The sequence below is a fragment of the Sinocyclocheilus rhinocerous genome, unplaced genomic scaffold (genome assembly GCF_001515625.1).
Source record: "Sinocyclocheilus rhinocerous isolate Xijiao unplaced genomic scaffold, SAMN03320098_v1.1 scaffold507, whole genome shotgun sequence".
NCBI lineage: Eukaryota > Metazoa > Chordata > Actinopteri > Cypriniformes > Cyprinidae > Sinocyclocheilus > Sinocyclocheilus rhinocerous.
The window spans coordinates 1,063,693-1,085,789 of NW_015649561.1; the positions used below are offsets into that span (position 1 = coordinate 1,063,693).

The 22,097-nt window shown below is 35.4% G+C and overlaps 1 protein-coding gene across 1 annotated transcript in view; it reads right to left on the reverse strand.

The window, feature by feature from the left end:
- LOC107710600 (dihydropyrimidine dehydrogenase [NADP(+)]) overlaps positions 1-22,097 on the reverse strand; it is a 135,298-nt gene that overhangs the window by 81,143 nt on the left and 32,058 nt on the right. Inside the window, exons 5-10 of the mRNA XM_016515412.1 lie at positions 21,857-22,018; positions 18,873-19,069; positions 17,552-17,633; positions 15,564-15,651; positions 9,033-9,140; positions 8,465-8,710 (exon numbers count right to left, since the gene is read on the reverse strand). Of these exons, the coding sequence (XP_016370898.1) occupies positions 8,465-8,710; positions 9,033-9,140; positions 15,564-15,651; positions 17,552-17,633; positions 18,873-19,069; positions 21,857-22,018 (883 nt within the window). The remainder of the gene's footprint in view (positions 1-8,464; positions 8,711-9,032; positions 9,141-15,563; positions 15,652-17,551; positions 17,634-18,872; positions 19,070-21,856; positions 22,019-22,097) is intronic.

Here is a 22,097-nt window from a genome sequence, read left to right on the forward strand (position 1 = left end):
ACTCGATGAATCCGTGAGAACCGGTAGAGGGCTGGGTTCCATATATAGAGACCTAAGTGGATCCCATATGTGTAAATCCACGGTATAGCCTCGGAGCCCGTGTTTCCCCGGCAGACTTTCTGCCATTTTCCAAGAGAGTTACAATCACCTCCAATCTTCCATATGCACCTAAACGGTTGTTCATATGTGTAAGTGCTTCCGAAACCTCCTTCGGGAAGGATAGGGCTTCCGCAACGTTCCTGTTCCAAGTGGAACGGGTACGTTTTCCCAGTGTTATCCAATCTTACTGAGTGGGTAGTGCTACGACAACAATGACTGGCCTTCTTGTTGCGAGCCCCGGCCTGCGGCGAAAACATTTTTTTTTGTTAAATGCCTTGCGAAAAATGTGGCTGTTGTCTTTCAAATAAATGCCACTTGTTTTTGTTATCAAACGTTGACCTTCGTGTTTTGAACAGCACAAAAATAATTAATATAATTTACGTCGGATGGCTCTGTGACTTTAATTCACATCAGATGTGATTATGCTGCTTATACAATGATCATTTGCCATCATGGACAAATTAAAGCTGTCACTGATGTTTGCAGTGCAAAATTTGACTGAACATACATTCTCATTCTATTCAGACTTTGATTGGACAAAAATCTGTAAATAAGAAATCAGTAATTTGGTCTGTTTTCCCACATAATAATTCTATACTCTAGCACTTTCATGTCTTCAAATCTGAAACTGCGCTCGTTTACACTGCAAGGCTTAATGCACAGATCTGATCTTTTGGCCATATACATTTTTTTTGTATCACCTGTTTACCTTACACTTAAGACACGACTCTAATCCGATATCTGACTTTACTGTTATACTGAGTTTATAAATCCATACTAGAATAATTCCACTGTGATCACTTTTAATGGCACGGTTGACCTTCGTGTTTTGAACAGCACAAAAATAATTAATATAATTTACGTTGGATGGCTCTGTGACTTTAATTCACATCAGATGTGATTATGCTGCTTATACAATGATCATTTGCCATCATGGACAAATTAAAGCTGTCACTGATGTTTGCAGTGCAAAATTTGACTGAACGGGTAAAATAAATGTAATTTTTATGGGTTATTTTACCTACATCTTGATGGCTTGGAATTCCAATAAGAATGGTATTTACATGTTTAGATGTAGATGTAGTATCTGTGTGTATATGATTTAAAACCACATTTGGAAGCGTCTCAAAACGGATGCAAAAAAAGCAGATTTTTTGTTTACGCGTGTGCAACAATATCCGATCTGAGTCGCATGTGAGTAAAAAAAATTCACGTGAGCAAGTGTAAACAGCCTAATAGACATATTCAAAGTCACAAAACTTAGATTTAGATTTTATAGGATCTTTAAGTATCCAAATACTTTTGGTGCCACTGAGGACACATAAGTGTTCACTTAGTGACTGCTGGATATTGTTTAAGCTGATCCGATCTGAGTCGCATGTGAGTAAAAAAAATTCACGTGAGCAAGTGTAAACACAGCCTAATAGACATATTCAAAGTCACAAAACTTAGATTTAGATTTTATAGGATCTTTAAGTATCCAAATACTTTTGGTGCCACTGAGGACACATAAGTGTTCACTTAGTGACTGCTGGATATTGTTTAAGCTGAAAAATGAAGACATGTCTTTGATGGAAGAAGAAATGACAGTCCCTCTGGATTCCTGCCTGAGACAAGCAGAGGAATGTGTAACCCTGATGGCCCTGTTGATGCTTTTGCTGTGGCTGTTATTGTTGAGTATATTTTCCCTTTCTTTTTTTTCGAGACCAATCCCCTGGTCCCTCCCGTCAGCTCTCCTCGCCTGACGCTCCAGTGATCATGAAGACTGCCGGCCTCATCACTTTCAGCAAAAAAAACAAAAACAAAAATATCCTCACACCCTCCTGTTTGTTTCCCTCCTCCCCCCACATCTCTCTGTCTGTCTCATGCACACACGCGCGAGCTGTGGAGTGTGACAAATCTAAGGGACTCCTGAGATCTTCCCCTTAAATGAAATGGCCTTCTCTCAGAATCCAGTAGTAGTCTCCAGAGTAACTTCTCATACAACTGCTCATTGCCAAGCTCCATTAGAAGATGGAATGCACACCGCTGTGTGAAATACAAGCAGGAAGACACTGACATGAAGAAATGCAACCGCTTACAGGTGACAAAACCACTTTGAAAGTGAGAATGCAGAATGCATCACTGAAAATGCAAATATATGAATTATTTTATTGTTATGATGCTGAAAGAGTGATGTGAAAACATCACACTCCTTCAGCAAATGACAATTCCCTTTCAAGGGAACTTCGAACTGCGTCCTCTAGGGGTCGCTATGGGGAACGCCTCGTCATGACCCGTGTCTGAAGCATACATTGAAAAAACACCAACAACACGTTGGCCGGCGACAGCCCATGACGTCACTACCGGTGCGACTATAGTATATTTACTCACTTCATATCAAATCTAAATCTCTATACTATTTTTCGTAATTTTAATACTTAAACCTTTTATTTTAGTTGCAAAGGCAACATTTCAAATTTTCGTTAGAGTTAAATTTATTTAAACTTACATTCTTCATCAAATATTTTTATTTAATTTAATTTAAATATTTATTTCAATTCACTTAAAAAGATTTTTTAATAGTTTTAGTTTTGGCTAACGATAAAACCACTGGTCTTGAGTCTTTAAAATGGCTTTCACAAAAGAAAATAACAGCATACAGGATCAGAACAACTTGAGAGGGAGAAAATTATGACAGACTTTTTTGGTGGACTACTGTACTTATTTAACTGTCTCAAAACTGCATTGCTTTGAGGCCTAGGGGCCTGAATACAGACAACATCATGCTTCATGGGGTCCAGCAAAGGGTCCCCACAGTGGTAAAAGTAGCCAGTCAGCTGCTCATCCCGCTGGCCAGTGGTGATATAATCACTGACCAGCCTGCCCACCCAAGATTGCAGGGGGAGAATTTCTCACTATCTCAGCTTTTCTCTTCTCTAACGCTGCAACGCAACCCTCTTCTGTGGGCTCTGCCGGCCATTGGAGTGGATAAGTAATTCATATCTTGAGAAAGGTGCGGGGAGTGAGTGGCATTTATAAGCTTGCTATCTCTGAGCTTCAAGCCGGTGATGAAACGACTGTCTGCTCAGAGACATTACAGTGTTTAGGATGGATGACAGGTCCGCTAGAGAGCAACAACACTGGGACAACAAAACGCTAAGTAAAGAAAAAAAACATGAGGAGGTGAAAATAGCTGGGTGAATGTGTGCTGACAAAAAGACACAAAGAAATGCAGTGAGGTACAAAAGTCTGAGGCCACATCTGGGATTTAAAATCTAATTTAAACCTGGAAATAAACTGTTTTAGGATCTAAAAATATAAAACAAATGAACATTAAATATTTAATACTGTAACTCTTTGATCATTAAAGCAAATCATACAAACCAAATACTAAGACAAATACTAAGACATAAAAACCAAATACTAAGGCATTTTCAAACTGTTAGAGTTAAATTTAGTTAAAGTTACATTCTTCATCAAATATTTTTATTTGATTTAATTTTAATATTTATTTCAATTCACTTAAAAATATATTTTTAATAGTTTTAGGCTTGGTTAACGATAAAAACACTGGTCTTGAGTTTTTAAAATTGCACTTTTTGTCTCACAAAACAAAATAACAGCATACAGGATCAGAACGACATGAGAGGGAGTTTAAATAAATTTAACTCTAACGAAAATGAGAATCAAATTTTCGTTAGAGTTAAATTTATTTAAACTTACATTCTTCATCAAATATTTTTATTTAATTTAATTTAAATATTTATTTCAATTCACTTAAAAAGATTTTTTAATAGTTTTAGTTTTGGCTAACGATAAAACCACTGGTCTTGAGTCTTTAAAATGGCTTTCACAAAAGAAAATAACAGCATACAGGATCAGAACAACTTGAGAGGGAGAAAATTATGACAGACTTTTTTGGTGGACTACTGTACTTATTTAACTGTCTCAAAACTGCATTGCTTTGAGGCCTAGGGGCCTGAATACAGACAACATCATGCTTCATGGGGTCCAGCAAAGGGTCCCCACAGTGGTAAAAGTAGCCAGTCAGCTGCTCATCCCGCTGGCCAGTGGTGATATAATCACTGACCAGCCTGCCCACCCAAGATTGCAGGGGGAGAATTTCTCACTATCTCAGCTTTTCTCTTCTCTAACGCTGCAACGCAACCCTCTTCTGTGGGCTCTGCCGGCCATTGGAGTGGATAAGTAATTCATATCTTGAGAAAGGTGCGGGGAGTGAGTGGCATTTATAAGCTTGCTATCTCTGAGCTTCAAGCCGGTGATGAAACGACTGTCTGCTCAGAGACATTACAGTGTTTAGGATGGATGACAGGTCCGCTAGAGAGCAACAACACTGGGACAACAAAACACTAAGTAAAGAAAAAAAACATCATGAGGAGGTGAAAATAGCTGGGTGAATGTGTACTGACAAAAAGACACAAAGAAATGCAGTGAGGTACAAAAGTCTGAGGCCACATCTGGGATTTAAAATCTAATTTAAACCTGGAAATAAACTGTTTTAGGATCTAAAAATATAAAACAAATGAACATTAAATATTTAATACTGTAACTCTTTGATCATTAAAGCAAATCATACAAACCAAATACTAAGACAAATACTAAGACATAAAAACCAAATACTAAGGCATTTTCAAACTGTTAGAGTTAAATTTAGTTAAAGTTACATTCTTCATCAAATATTTTTATTTGATTTAATTTTAATATTTATTTCAATTCACTTAAAAATATATTTTTTAATAGTTTTAGGCTTGGTTAACGATAAAAACACTGGTCTTGAGTTTTTAAAATTGCACTTTTTGTCTCACAAAACAAAATAACAGCATACAGGATCAGAACGACATGAGAGGGAGTTTAAATAAATTTAACTCTAACGAAAATGAGAACTGTTGCCTTCGCAACTAAAATAAAAGGTTGAAGTATTAAAATTATGAAAAATAGTTTAGAGATTTAGATTTGATATGAAGTGAATAAATAATAACAAAACTGCCATTTTGGCATTTGGTTTGTATGATTTGAGGATATGGTTCTTGTTTTAAGTGTTTAATAGCCTTTTTTTTTTATTTTTATTTTTTTTACAAATTATGTAATAAATATATAAATATAAAAATATATAAAATACAATAAAAAATATATATATATTATGATAAAGATTAAACAAAAAGACCTTGGTTGATATATATAGTGAAGGAGCACAGAATATGTGATCCAAACTAAATATATGAATGTGTGGTTGATGTTTTTGGCTAATCTGTCGAAATAAGGTTGTATTTGTGATTGTGGATTGATAAAGGATTCCCATAATGAAACAAGGCTCTCGTTTTGATTACACATTTCTAAGTTTAACTTTCTTGTCACTGTTGCCATGGCAGCGTTTCAACAGTTGTCATTGAGAAAAGAATATGTCTTAATTACTTTGTTAAAAAGCTCCACAGAAAAATAAAATCTTATTATATAAAGCTCAACATGGTTACCTTTACAGAAACTTCTCTCACTTGTTTCCTGCCAAACTCTTTTTCAACTGCTTTTACTCCAAGGTTTTTTCTCTGATTAGCACTAGGTAAAGTATAGGCATATAAATTGTATACAGTATAAACTGGAGTAAAGTAAGATTTAAATGAATTAAATTGCTATTTATAAACTGTATATAGCATACAGTGGAAGACAATATGGCAAACATGTAAACATTTTCACAGATGAATCGACAGACTAACCTCTGTTCAGTGTTGGGTAAGTTACTCTAAAAAAGTAATAAATTACTACTAGTTACTAATTACATCTTCAACAGTGTAATTAGATTACTGTACAAATTACTCTCTCCGAAAAGTATTGAATTACTTATTACCAGGGGTGTGAAGTAACGAATTACAAATACTCACGTTACAGTAATTAAGTCGTTTTTATCAGTAATTGTTCTGCACCGTGATGTAATAAAACTGCAGCTCGTTAATAAACGGTTTTTTATCCATTTTATACAATCCGCCATCATTTAGCAGGTGCACTCGCGCATAAACAATTTTCAAGTTCAACACTTTTTGTTCCATTCAGTTGTGGATGCTGCTGATTCACCGAGACCGCCGCGGCTCAGCAAAGAGAGACGTGTATGTGTGTTTTCCTTTCAAGTAATAATAAACAGCCAATATCCCAGCAATATTCATGCTAATAACCAACAAGTTAATAGTGAGAATTGGAGAACTAAAGTGTCCAGTATTCTTATTTACTCAAAGTATTTAAAATGAGAAGGGTACATAAAAAGCATGCATTTTAAGGTTAGTCATACATTTTGATGTTAAATCTACTATTGTATTGTGTATAAATGTTCTACAGTCTATACACAGCATTAAGTTCAATTACATAAGAAGCAACTGTAATTAAATTACAGAAAAAATAAGAGTAATCCCTTACTTTATTTTTTCAAGGGAAAAGTAATTAAATTACAGTAATTAATTACTTAGTAATTAGTTACACCCAACACTGCCTCTGTTCAAGTCTTAACAGCGCACACACATACAATACTGTGAAGGTTACTAAACATTCCCCTCAAAAAACTGTATTTTTCTATCACCATTTAACTACATTACTAGTTTTTCTAAATTTACATAATACTTTATATGTATCTTGTGTAATACATAAAATTGTCTCATATGTCTCAAAATATGTCTCAAACAATACTGTATATTCAGTTATATGTATTAAGGTATAACCATTGTATATAATGTTTATTTGTGTGTAACTGAAAAAAACAAATATTGTATAGGAAATAGAGGCAGAATTAATCATTTTAAAACACATAAGTCTTCTTTGTTCACGTATGTTTGTTTTTTTAACCTTAGTGTTTCACATGTTTATTTATTTATTTATTTATTTTTATCTCAGATGTTCAGTTCACAGAGAAAGGTCCACTTTTAACTCCAGCTCACTCCACTCCAGATCTTACCCTAGATTTCAGATCAGTTATCAGAGATATTTTACTCTGAATCTTTTTTACTGTCAGCTTACTCCATTAGGTAAGGCCATTCAGTTTTTCTCAGCTGACTTTTATCGCTTTTATTCCGACTGTCTGTTGTGTAATCTACAGCTAGCTGTGTTAACTTTGATAAGGTTCCATTTGAAACGATTAATATTTCATGTAACTATTCCACATTACAGACAGCATTTTGCAAAATATCACTAATAATTGAGACAATGGCTTTCGAAACTAGGCTACGTTCTCAATTGAGCTGGTTCTAGAGGAAAGGTGGATAATGAATATAACTTCACTTCTTTTTTTTTTACATTCCCTTGAATACATTATGTCCATTTGGGAATAATTTTCATTATTTTAGGGTTTTATGCAACAGTCTGCCAGGTGCCAGACAAGATCATTTTAAAGGTGATCTGTGTTATTTCTGTGCAACTGGGCAAATAATAATAAGTTTCACATGTTTATTTATTTATTTATTTTTATCTCAGATGTTCAGTTCACAGAGAAAGGTCCACTTTTAACTCCAGCTCACTCCACTCCAGATCTTACCCTAGATTTCAGATCAGTTATCAGAGATATTTTACTCTGAATCTTTTTTACTGTCAGCTTACTCCATTAGGTAAGGCCATTCAGTTTTTCTCAGCTGACTTTTATCGCTTTTATTCCGACTGTCTGTTGTGTAATCTACAGCTAGCTGTGTTAACTTTGATAAGGTTCCATTTGAAACGATTAATATTTCATGTAACTATTCCACATTACAGACAGCATTTTGCAAAATATCACTAATAATTGAGACAATGGCTTTCGAAACTAGGCTACGTTCTCAATTGAGCTGGTTCTAGAGGAAAGGTGGATAATGAATATAACTTCACTTCTTTTTTTTTACATTCCCTTGAATACATTATGTCCATTTGGGAATAATTTTCATTATTTTAGGGTTTTATGCAACAGTCTGCCAGGTGCCAGACAAGATCATTTTAAAGGTGATCTGTGTTATTTCTGTGCAACTGGGCAAATAATAATAACAATAATACACTTTCAAACACTGCAAACAAACAGGAAGCTCAGCCACAACACTGTGGTTAAGCCAATTTTGTTACTGCCGATCCACTCTGACCAAAAAAAACAAAACAAAACAGATATTACATACTGTACTTCACCTATACAGAGTTTTAAAAAAAAATGATTGGAATTGTCTTCATTTATGCATAATAAATTAAGAGATACTCAAGGCAGAATACTTATTTGAGTAAAAGAGCTTGTAGAGGTACACCATAATCTGTCTATCTTGTCATTTTAGTGAGCAGTAGAGATGGAGAGAGAGTTTACCAGAAAACATGTCAAATATCAACACAAAATGTAATTTTAGAGGACAAAAAGAGAAAAAGTCTTCTTAAGGACGTGGGGTATACAGCTGTTCTTTCAATAGGAATTTATCACTGGCTGCAGGTGCTGCTGAACTGATTTTTTTTTTTACCTCTTCTGGAACCGCGCGAATGTTGGTGAAGCCCTTTCTAAACACCACAAAGACTCGTCGAGCTCCACAGCGGAGAGCAGAGGTGGCGCAGTCAAACGCTGTGTCTCCTGCGCCTAGGACGATCACATTCCCATGCAGCTTTGGCAGCTGAGAACGGCAATTACACATGCCTGCAAAAGACACGTGCCACAGAAAGAAAAAAAAATAACACAAATTGTAAGTAAAATTCAGTGCATCGAGATTCAAATATCATTAACAGAAACTATTAACAGTTTGACCACTGAATGCCACAACTGAGAACTATTGAGGAGAGTTTTGTTTTTTTCCCCGGTCAGTGTAATATTGTTACAAGAGAACACAACAGGAAATAAGTAAAGTAAAATTACTGTTAAATGATAGCAGCTGGAATCCAAAGGTATACTATAAATTCACACTAAATTTTTTACATCGCACCATGTTGAAAGGAATATAAACTGGAATCTCTTTCAGTACCTATTTTACTGGTCTTTGCAACCAAGGGTAGGAAATCCTTTGATGTGTAGAATCCCTGTTCGGTGGTCAAGCCCTCAAAGATCTTGTCCCTGTTGGCTTGTGGAAGACCTGTCCAACATGAAAAAATAATAATTAAGAATATATATATATATATTGTGTGTTAGGATGAATACACCTGGAGGCAATGTGTGACCAGGTGCATAAAACAACATTGGAAACATTGTGTCCTTTCATATTTTGAGCAAAGTAGATTCAGAATGCAACTTAAAAAAAATAAAATAAAAAAAAGGTAGACAAAGACGACATTTATTTTAATGAAAAAACATCAAATGTTAAGTGTCACACAGGAAATTATGAGAATGTCAATTTACATTTTGTTTCATTGTAAATTATATGCCTCGTTCGTTTTACTTCCAAAACTGTATATTCAACATTATTTTAATAGAAAATTACATAAATTTGTCCCGTTATATCGATACAAGTTTTTCTCTATATTTATACTAGTCTTTTCCCGTATGCTTATAATGCATTAAGCAACTGCAAGAGCTGAAGAGAAATACTGTGATTCACAGACTGGTAATGATTTTATAGGAAAGGTAAGTAGAGAAGTAGATGTGGTTTTAGAAATGAAATCTTGCGAGGAACCCCGAAGGTGTTTTGCGAGTCCCTCTTTTATCTATTTAAAAACAGTTTTAAAAAACCTGTTCTCCAGCATGATTTGATGATCCAAAGAACAAGAACATATGACAGTCTATACAATCTATACACATTGTATGTGTCATAAATGTGGTCACTTGATTACCCAAGTAAAAAAAGATATACATTTATTTCATACTAGGTATAGTTTATATCTATTAACATATTTACTGACATATTGCTCAAGACTTACAATCTTGACAATTTATAATTTAATAACTTTATTTGTACTACTTGTGCACAATGAATATTTCTTGTGATTAAGCCTAAAATATGTTTTAATGTCACTATTGATGAGGCTTGTATTATGTTTGAATAATATAGGTCTAATGAGAGATATTTAAAGGGTATTATTTCATACTAGGTATAGTTTATATCTATTAAGATATTTACTGACATATTGCTCAAGACTTACTGATATACAATTTATAATTTAATAACTTTATTTGTACTACTTGTGCACAATGAATATTTCTTGTGATTAAGCCTAAAATATGTTTTAATGTCACTATTGATGAGGCTTGTATTATGTTTGAATAATATAGGTCTAATGAGAGATATTTAAAGGGTACCTGCAGTATACTTGCAATAGTTCCACTTTAGCACAATCAAATATACTTCAGTATATCTTTAGTTGGACTTCAGCTCTACTTCCGCACAATTAAAGTGCATTAAGTACAAAATTAGTCGTTGTCATAAATGTGGTCACTTGATTACCCAAGTAAAAAAAGATATACATTTATTTCATACTAGGTATAGTTTATATCTATTAAGATATTTACTGACATATTGCTCAAGACTTACTGATATACAATTTATAATTTAATAACTTTATTTGTACTACTTGTGCACAATGAATATTTCTTGTGATTAAGCCTAAAATATGTTTTAATGTCACTATTGATGAGGCTTGTATTATGTTTGAATAATATAGGTCTAATGAGAGATATTTAAAGGGTACCTGAAGTATACTTGCAATAGTTCCACTTTAGCACAATCAAATATACTTCAGTATATCTTTAGTTGGACTTCAGCTCTACTTCCGCACAATTAAAGTGCATTAAGTACAAAATTAGTTGCAATTTAGCAGACTTTAAGTATACCAGTTTAGTATACTAAAAGTAAAACTGCAGGGTATTTTTATTAAGTACATACCTGTAAATATGTAAATGTATTTGTAGTATACTTTGCATGAAATAAATGTATTTCAAATACATTTTAGTATATTTATTTTTCACTAGGGTAGTGACCATGAAATAGCGCAGAATCTAAAATATTGCATTTTTACATTGCAGCTTCCTTTTTTTTTTTTTACATATTTAAATTAAATATTTAAATTTAAACATGGAAATAAACAAAGTGTTAGGATTTTGACAATTCTAAAACAAACGTAGGGTCTCAGAACCCTGTATATCTATATGTAGACATTTTCCAGGAGTTGTTTTTGTTTTGTTTTACCCTGAGGCGAGTTACATTAGGATTTTGTATTAGGATCAATACATTTGTTTCCAGATTTTATATTTGAGTAATAAGGAAAAACTTTGTTTTCTGTTCTGTGTCCTGTTGTGATCTTCTATGCTAACTATTTACAGCATGACCAATGGGGAAAAATAATGATTTAGATGGATTTTGGCTTGTACTGTTCCTGGATCAGCACCACAGCGAGGACATAAATCGAAGTTTGTGTGACTAACAGCAACACCAAGAAGTAATATACTACAATAAAAAGTAACCAGCTCAATTTTTTGAAGTTCTGCTATAAATGTAAAGCACAACATATTGATATCCAATATACCATCTGCAGTTCAACTTTAGTTGAAAAGTAGTTCTTGGACCACTTTCTTTAACAGCTTAAATGCCATATGCAGTAAAACGACACAAAACAGTTAAAGTGCCCCTATTATGCCATGTTTAAGGTTGCTAATATTGTTTTATGAGTCTCCTTAACATGCATGCAATGTCAAAAAACACATTAGTTTTCTCAAAAAATAGATTTAATTTTACCTAATTTCTAAATTATTTGTAAACGACTCGTGCAAATCAGTTCAAAGAATCAGTTTCTCTAAACCCCTCCTTTCCGTGAGCCCTCACTGCTGTGATTGGTCAGATGGCGCAGTCCTATGTGATTGGTCCAGAGCCGTAGAGAGATTGGCTCTTGATTGGTCTACCGCGTACAGCGTGTGTCGGAAACGAAATGCCCATTGCCATGACGGAATGACAGCCCTGGAGACTTGTCAATACATAGAAAAGATAGTATCGATTGTACCTTACCAATTCGAGCCGAAGTCAGATGATGAAACGGTTGAACTGGCTGATCGACAAGAGACTGATTCGCAAGCACGACTGGAGCAGGACGTTTCTCAGTGGTAAGTGTCAAGTGTTAACAAGTTTGTGGTAATTATAAGATGTGATAAAACAAATTTACTCTCACAGCGTAGGATACAGCGTCTTCTCGACATGATGTTAACACACAGACATTTTACTGTTTGTGGGCGGGCAAGTTGGCCCTGAAGAACGTGGGCAGACATTATGCAAATGTGTTACTTCGTGACGTAGAGCCGTAACAGAATAAGATTTGAATTCCTGACGACTCGTTTAGGCGATTGTGAGCCGACTCTCTTTTTTTGATAGACAATAACTTTATTTATTGTGCGCTGTCGGCTTCACAACTTTGCAGATAGTTTATGTTCACATACAGCTACATGACACACTGCATGAAAGGTAATATTCGAAAAGGCATAATAGGGGAATTTTAAAAAGACAGTTTTATCCTTCCCTGACAGTGATTGCCTTAAATCCAGAGTTTTCCCCCAGGAGTCCCCGAAGGCACTCCAGGAAGTCCATGGAGAATATACCTAAAAAAATATAGCATTTAAAATGTAAATGACATTTCTAACTATGAACTTATTTCTAGCTGTCAAACTAATGATTTGTAAGCATTACATAATGCAGTAATGGTAAAGTTTTTGGTTTCACTTTATTTTGATGGTCCCTTTAACACATTCTGTTGACTATAAGTAACATTGCACCTACATGTCTACTAACTCTCATTAGAGTATTAGTAGAGTATTAGTAGACTGGTAGGGTTAGGGTTAGAATAAGTTCACATGTACTTGCAACATTACTTATAGTCAGTAGAATGTTTGTTGGGAGACCATGAAAATAAAGAGTTAGCAGATATTAAGCAAACCGTCTACTAATACTCTGATGAGAGTTAGTAGACATGTAGGTGCAACATTACTTATTGTCAACAAAATGTTCAAAAGGGACCATCAAAATAAAGTGTTACCAAGTTTTTAATTGAAGTTAATATAAAGTGACACTGAGAAAATATTTTCTTTAATCTAAGAAAATAGTATATTTATTAGGCATTTCCTGGCATTTCATAAGCTTTTGTAGGAAACTCAACTAATGTGACACTATGATATACACGCTGACCCCAGGATGACCTCTTCAGAGTCATATTCATTAGAACTGAACATCTAGATCAATCTGCCTACCCATATGGTGTAGTTTAGAAGCTGCATTCATCTTTTTCAATGCTTCAGATAAACCCACATGACTGCTGCTAACCTTAAAGCATTCTGGGCTTAATTGCCTCCATTGTGAACGATTTTGTAGTGGGTGTACACAGAAAACAATATTTTCAAGGCAACAGTCCAAAAATGTATATTTTGATGATAGCAATTACTGAGCTGGGGAGCGTACGACATGGCAATCACATGATAAAATGACAAAAAAGGGTGTGCGTGGAACACGCCGGTTATTTTTACAGGCCGAAAAGAAACATCCTTATCTGTGTTATTCAACCATTTCTCTCTCTCAAAGGCAAAGGTACACATTTGCATGTCAATCACTGTAGAGGCTGACATTAGAGATAACATGAGAGAAGTGGTGAAAAAATATCACAGAGGCGCAAATGTAATCATTTCCTTTATGATTCCCAGCTTATTGCCGTTGCTTTATGAGAAAAAGAAATCCCAGAGCAGTTCTGAGAGTCGCCCGTCTCAATAACAATGAAGCTTAGCTAACAAAAACTAGTGCTATTCAAACATAATAAATGATACGTATTCCTTTTAATTATAAGGAGAAGACAGAAACACAAAGTACACAGTCACCCTTGAGGAATGTTTGAATTTCTCAAATCAAATCAATACACCAATGCACACAATATTTCCTTACTTTAATAAAAATAGAAGGCAGAATGACTCAACGGACATATTTCTTTCTGCGCGAAAAAAACACAAATGCCAAGCATTAAAGGATTAGTTGAAGAAGTTGAAATTCTGTCATCATTTACTCGACCTCATGTCCATATAGACTTTTCTCGGTCACACTTTATTTTTAGGTCCAATTCTCACCATTAACAAACCATTAACTATGACTTTTTGCATTAATAAACTCCTAATCTGCTGCTTATTAATAGTTAGTAAGGTAGTTGTTAAGTTTATGTATTGGGTAGGATTAAGGATGTAGAATATGGTCATGCAGAATATGTGTTTTGTAAGTACTAATAAACAATCAATATGTTATTAATAGGCATGCTAATAAGCAACTAATTAATAGTGAGAATTGGTCCCTATACTAAAGTGTGTCCTTTTTTTCTTTTGTGGAACACAAAAAGAGATATTTTGAATAATGTACTGGTCGATCTTTTTCAAATTAGAATAAATAACGATTGGAGTTTTCACGCTTAAAAAATGCCCATAAAAAGCACCATGAATGTGGTCCACACAACTCATGCACCATATTCCAAGGCTTCCGAAGTCATACAACAATTCTGTGAGACGCAGAAAAATTAAGTCATTATTTATTGATGATCTTCCTCTCCAGTGAGTTGTTAACAGCTGTGACTTTGTGGTTTGTGAACTGGATCAATTGATTCATTGAAAAGGTCTGACTGAAAAGAACAATTCCCTAGGAATCAGACTTCGCTACTTCTCGCAAGAACTTTAAAGAGAGATAAAGATGATTTTAAAAAAAAAATAAAAAATTGTTCTGTTCCTCACTCAAATACAGCTTCAAATAGAGATGTATTAGACCTTTTTATGATATTGTGGGGGTAGCGGTAGATTGTAAGAAAGGGAAGTGGATTAAATGATTAAATTAAATGACATTTAAATGGAAGATCAAGTTATAACATATAAATAAATAAATAAATAAAAGTAAAGACGCATGGATGAATCGTTCATTAAGAAACATGAAGTAGAAACATGCATTAAGAAAATAGACGTGGTGAATTTCCAATTAATTAAAAAAAAATTCCTTATGTGTTCTATTGATGAAAAAGTCATATTATACATTTTTGTGACAAAAAAAATAACAGAATTCTCATTTATTGGTAACTCTGAACCACTTTTCTCATTTATTGGTGATCTCTTTAAGGTTAAATATGGACATCATGTCTGGATGGAATAATGAATGTGCCATTTAACAAAGAGTGAGTGTGTGAGTGTGTGTGTGTTCAAAAAGGAATGACAGATTGAAGGACACAGAATAGATGGGGTGATGGAGAGCAAGGCAGAATACAAGACATGCAGGAAGACAGAAAAAAGAGACAATGAAACAGGGAGCATTACACAGACAGGCCAGTTAGATATCAAGGGAAATGAGGACAGGGGTTATGCGCTTCCCGTGACAGTAAAAAAAAGAGTTTTTACTTCACAGAGTGACCTCCAATGGAGGAGAACACTGATTTTTTTAATGCAGGGACTAATTCGTTTATCGGCACAGGAAGTCAGCAAGCACGCGACAGTTTTATTCAAATAAAGAAAAAAGACATGCACAGGTGAGCACACACAAAATAGGTAAAAGAACCTCTAGAGAGGGACTGACCAATGCCAACAAAGACCACTTGGAAGCCCTTTTCCTTCAGCGAGGTCAGAGTCATCCCGTTCTTCCCCAGTCCCTTCTCAAGAACAACCTGTCAGAAAAAAAACAAAACATCCACACTGCATCTGTCTCAGCTGCCTCCATCTGTCTGTATTATTCACATAAAGAGGATGTTAGCGTCAATTATTCTACACTGCTGTGAATTCCAGGACATAATTACATCAATCATCCCGCAACCTTTGTGACGGCAGTATACAGACGAGTATAGTTATGATACATTAGTGCAAACAGAGTGATTCTATGGTCACATGTGCCGCTATGTGTTGGAGTACAAATGACAAATAGACCTGTGGTTCACAGGCGGTGGGTCACAGGTCAATTCTTAAAGGGTCACGGGTCACAGGGGAACGCCAAATGCAAATAATAAAGCGCAGCTAACAATATCAATCAGATTGTACAATATTGTGCAGTAATTCATCTGTCACCTGGTAGAAGCCAGTTAAATTAGACAGATGCCAACATAGACAGCTTACATGACATTAATAAAAAAACTAATTTAGGTAAAGGAAAAGGAATGGACTAATACTGAAATTTTGACTGATACTCATAAGTTGACCATTTTATCTGCCAATATTTAAAAATAAAAAAATAAATAAACAAAATTAGTTGTTTTGAATGCTACATGTGAGTTTCTGCATCACAACATTATAATGTACAGTATGACATTTTTTTTTTTTTGCTAAAGATTACATTTTACAGTGTTATTAAATTATTAGTGTTTTAAAGATAGTAAAAACAAACGAAATTAACAGCACAATTATATATCCAATAATGGCCGATATAAACTACTGTTCAACAGTTTGGAGTCGGTGTGAATTTTTTTAATTATATTGAAAGAAGTTTGTTATGCTCACCAAGGCTACATTTATTTGATCAATAATGCAGTATAAACAGTAACATTGTAAAATATAACATTTTAAATTAATGTTTTCTATTGAAATATATTTTAAAATGTAATTTATTTATGTGATGGCAAAGCTGAATTGTCAGCAGCCATTACTCAAGTCTATAGTGTCACATGATTCTTCAGAAATCATTCTGATTTGGTGCTTTATAAATATTTCTAATTATTATCAATGTTTAAAACAGTTATCCTACTTAATATTTTTTTGTGGAAATAACTGTGTAACATGTTTTTTTTTCACGATTCAATGATAGAAAGATTAACAGAACAATTTATTTGAAATTGAAATATTTTTTAACATACATTTCTTTACTTTTGGTCAATACCCAAAGTTTATATCTAATAGCAACTTATCAATTAAAAAAATATATAAATAATATTATTAAATTATAAATAATAATTTAGCACATTGTTAAGCCAATTAATGGTAATATTAGTACATTTCAGTGCTTGATTGTAAAGATGACTTTTGTAAAATTGTATGTAGTTCTAAGTCTGTTTAGGACCAAGAGAAATTTTTTATTTTTATTTGTTTTTTTAATAAATGGGGGTAATTATTCGAGTAAGATTAAGTGTTTTTGTTCACAGAACATGGTGGAATCATCATCAACACTAATTTTCTCGATTAAAATAATTGGAAATGGAATTTCTTTGCTAAAAAATGAATAAAGTGTTGAATGTCAGCTAATGGGAGTCGATGTCCCCCTTACCTAACCTTAACCAACCTCCATTGAGTTTCAGAAACCCTTTCCCTCACCCCTTCTGTCTCTCTCCAGCTCACTCAAGACTAAAATCAAATTAATCATGGTCAGGTGATCTGGATGAGGACTATCGACTGCCATTTCTCACCATCACAGCTCTCAGGCAATGGACAGATGGATGTCTTTGCAACTTGCCTCACTAATGTGGCTTTTAATTGTGTGTTGTTAGCTTGCTTTTTTCCCTGCACGGTTATTAATGTCAGTGACATTTGGCTGTTGATGGGTTGGAAGGATCTGACATCCCCCCATCTCTCTTTCACTGGTACCTTTACACCAAGATCCTTCATCAGATCAATCTCGAACTGCACCACCTCATAGGGCAAACGGAACTGAGGAATTTCAGCAGTGCTGCAAGCAAAGACAGGGAGACACACAAATACAACTTTTAATATTTGCAATTGTTTCTTTGTGGCATTATAGCGCTATTGATTAGTCATGATCAGGATGCCCTGATCGATCAGTCTGCTGAGCTCTGTTCAACTTTGTCTCTCTAGCTCATGCTTGTGCCACTTCTCATTGAAAATGAATGACGTCCAGTTACTTTGATGCTGTACAAATCGATGTCTACGTGAACAACCCCATAACGCATGTGAAAGATATAGTGCATTTGACAACATCTCATTCTCCATCGGGCGTGAGTAAAATAATAATAATGGGAATTACAAGATGGTGTATCATTCAGACTTCTTCAGTAAATAACATTCGGGGCAAACGGCACCTGTTCAAATCGCACATGTGATCTCTCTGCACTCAAGCACGTGTTCTGCTCATTAAAGATCCAGGAGGAACATATAACAGAGAAACTAATATTACCAACACAAAACCAAATAAATAAATAAATTAATACATAAGCAAGCAATATTATGACATACACTTCTGTTCAAAAGGTTCGGGTCGGGAAGGTTTTTTTTTGTTTGTTTTCAAATATTTTTAAAAGACGACTATTATGCACACCAAGGCTGCATTTATTTAATCAAAAATACATTAAAACAGTAACATGTGAACTATTATTACAAGTAACTGAAAAATATAACTGTAAAATTTTTTTAATGCATCACTGCATTAAAACATTAACCCAAACATTGCATTAACCCAACCTTTGAGCAGCATTATAAATACCTAATATTCAGAAATAAAATTAATAAAATGACATTGAATAATAATAACAAATAAATAAATATGTAATATTCTAAACTGTCATATTTAATTACATTTGTGTTATATTTAAAATCAGTTTGCCTATCCTTAATATAATATTAATAAAATAAATAATATTCTAATAACGTACTAGTTATCCTAACAAAATGTTTGCTAACATTGATAATATTTTGTAAGTCTACTTGTTTTTAAAGGTCTATTAAAATGACTATTTTTGTGCTTGTTTATTTGATTGACAATTAACCAACCTACAGTATTTTTGTCAACAAAAACTAGACAGCTAAGTCTACTGATAAGATGACTATGACAGCACATTGATAATGTTTTTCTGGAGAACAACATGACTACAGTGGTCCTCCAGCAAGACCAAGACCAGCATGGTTTTTCAGGCTTAGGTTAAGAGGATCACTGCAGAATCATTTACTTTACCTGAGGCCACCGATGTATTTCTGTTTCTCAAAGATGGTGATGTTATCGTAGCCTAGCCGAGCCAGGAAGGAGGCGCAGCTGATGCTGGCAGGGCCGCAACCAATGAGAGCGATCCTCGTGTGGAAGCTCTCCGGCATTTCGTGTGCTGGAGGAAGCTCTGGATTCCTGATCTGAGGGATGCCCATCTTACTGAACACCTGAGGAGAGCAAACTTCACCTTTATTCTGGCTCCATAAAATACACATTTGCGCATAAATCCTATTTCCCTGGCACTGTAACCTCTGGAATATTTATAAGCAACTGCAAATTACAGTTCAAAGTTGACCTCCCTGGAGCTTTTTACAGTAAGGCACAGATCCGCTCAGGCCTAATGAAATAACATTATGCTGTGATCGCCTTCTTCTCTTTCCTCTCTTATTTAGCTCCAGAAAGCCTTTCAGGCTTCGTTTGCATCATCTCAACTCACTGTTTACCAGAAGCCGCCCTAGGCATATAATGTGATTTACTGTATGTGATGTACTGTACAGTTCCTGCTTTACACTAATGCAGGCACTGGTCTGTGTATGTCGGCGAGCTCATACTGAGGAGAGGAGGGGAGGCGAGCGGCCGTTGATGGCCCTGTCTAGGGCTTATCTAATCAACAGGCTGATAAACAACCCTGGCCTTTCACATTTGAGAAGAGAGGAGCTGTCATCTCTGTGGTGAGAGGTGACGGGGGGGAAGCAGCTGACGGGACGGTATGGCTGGCCTTCTCTAGCAGGACTCTCTGGACCTCTCAGGATGATTTTTTTTTCAAAGAGGGGGGATGTGAAAATGGAGAGATTCACTTAGGTCAGGTGAAGAGAAGATAAGACAGGGGTGAAGACGGGACAGCTAGACATTTGACAGATGGACACACTAGTTTTAGAAATAAGGGAGAGCAGGCTATTGTAAAGCTGGGTCATCCTACAGAAAGGCTGTCATATGTGGAAAAAAATGCCAGTGATAACCATGTTGTAATATAGACATTTTTAGTGCATAAAATAAAGCATAGTTACACATAATGTATTTTTAACAAGAAAAGTGTCACTAGGTTATGCATCAATCCTTTTAGTCACATTTCCCTACTAAAATAATAATCTATTCTATAACTTATAAATAATATATACACCAGTAACAGTTCAGTTAAGTTTAGGTTCAGTAAGATTTTAGCACATTGATATCAGCTCAGAAAGATTTCTGAAGGATCATGTGATACTGTACACTCGAGAAATGGCTGCTGAAAATACTGCCCAGAAATAACTTGCATTTGAAAATATAATAACATAGAAAGCAGTTTTTTTATGGTAAAATTATTTCATAATATTACTGTTTTTGCAGTATTTGTAATCAAATAAACGCAGTCTTGGTGAGCATAAGAGACGTCTTTCAAAAACATTAACAAAAATATTACGGACCCCAAACTTTTGAATGGTAGTGTATAAAAGTTTATACAGTATTTGTCTGATTTAATGTTAAAAATAAGAGTTTGAAATCACACAGCTAACTCAATCACAGCCAGACAACAATAACCAATAAATATTTGCCTATAACTAATAAGCCAATAAGCTAAACAAATAGGACAGTGCAAAGTAGTAGGCTACTAGGTAGGCAACATGAAAAAAAAAAAAAAAAACAATTCTATGGTTCTTGTTTTTTTTTTTTTTTACTTTTTCTCAAAAAGATTAAGAACTAAAGAAAAAATCAAGAGAGCAAAGGCTAACTTTTTCTCTCCCTGCCTGAGCTAGTTCTTGATTTACACCTTTGGAAAAAAAAGTCCATTCCATCAAGAAAAAGTCTTTCCCACTGAGTTTTCTCAGAGGAACTAAAAAGAGCCTGGTGATTGTTATAGGGATGTGAGTGAGGAACTGAACGTACAAAGCCTGCTACAAGACAGCACAAAGTACAAGAGAGCAGAAAGAACAGAGGAGAGCACCATCAGTAGACCACTGACGGAATCATTACGTTAAAGTACAAAAATAAGACTTGAAATTCAAACATACAATACATTGTTTTTACATTACTTTTCAGCTTTAAGTTCCCTTTCACGGGAACTTTGAACTGCGTCCTCTAGGGGTCGCTATGGGCAACGCCTCGTCGTGACCCGTGTCTGAAGCATACATTGAAAAAACACCAACTCGTTGGCCGGCGACAGCCATGACGTCACTACCGGTGCGACTACAGTATAAATAGGCGCCGGGAGCACACATCATTCTCTTCTTCGTCTTCATTGACTGTTTTGTTTGAAGCGTGCATTTCTGTGGTAAGAGCGATCTCTGTTCATCTCATTATGGCAAGCACTAGCAAAGCGTTTAAGGATGTGTGCATCCGTGTTGACGTTGTTTAACATCTGATGACACACACGATCTATGCGTTATTTGTTTGGGCGAAGAGCACGCACGCGATGCCTCCGAGGGGGCAATCAGCGTGCACTGCGAGCGTTTTTTCGCTGCAGGTCGAGCCCCCTTCTCGAATTGAGAACTGGGTGTGTTGCTCCCTCAGCTAAATAACTGCTACCGTTCCCCATAGCGACCGCTAGAGGACGCAGATCGAAGTTCCCATGAAAGGGAACGTCTCAGGTTACGTATGTAACCATGGTTCCCTGAGTAGGGAACGAGACACTGCGTTCTCTAGATTTCTTGCCATGCTGCGGACGCAAGCTTCAGACAAAGACGTGAATGATGTGTGCTCCCGGCGCCTATTTATACTGTAGTCGCACCGGTAGTGACGTCATGGCTGTCGCCAGCCAACGAGTTGGTGTTTTTTCAATGTATGCTTCAGACACGGGTCACGACGAGGCGTTCCCCATAGCGACCCCTAGAGGACGCAGTGTCTTGTTACCTACTCAGGGAACCATGGTTACATACGTAACCTGAGACGTTTATTTGAATCATCACCACACCAGACCTTTGACTTAAGGGTGAAAAATCTGCAATTGTTAGCCATTGCATTGAAGAGAACCTTACCTCAGTAGCAAACTGCTGCAGCCCACCAATATTGATGGGGCCTTCCTCAGATGCATAGAGGTTACAACCCCCCACACACAGATCAGAGGTGGGACAAACCATGCCACAGGTCAAACCCAGAGGGTTATCGGACAGAATTGCCTTTGCAGCACCATAGTAGTTCTAGAAGACACACAATAGAGTCAACTATAAACATGGACTCAAGCAGAGATTTGGAGATTTTACCTGGCCGAATAAAGCC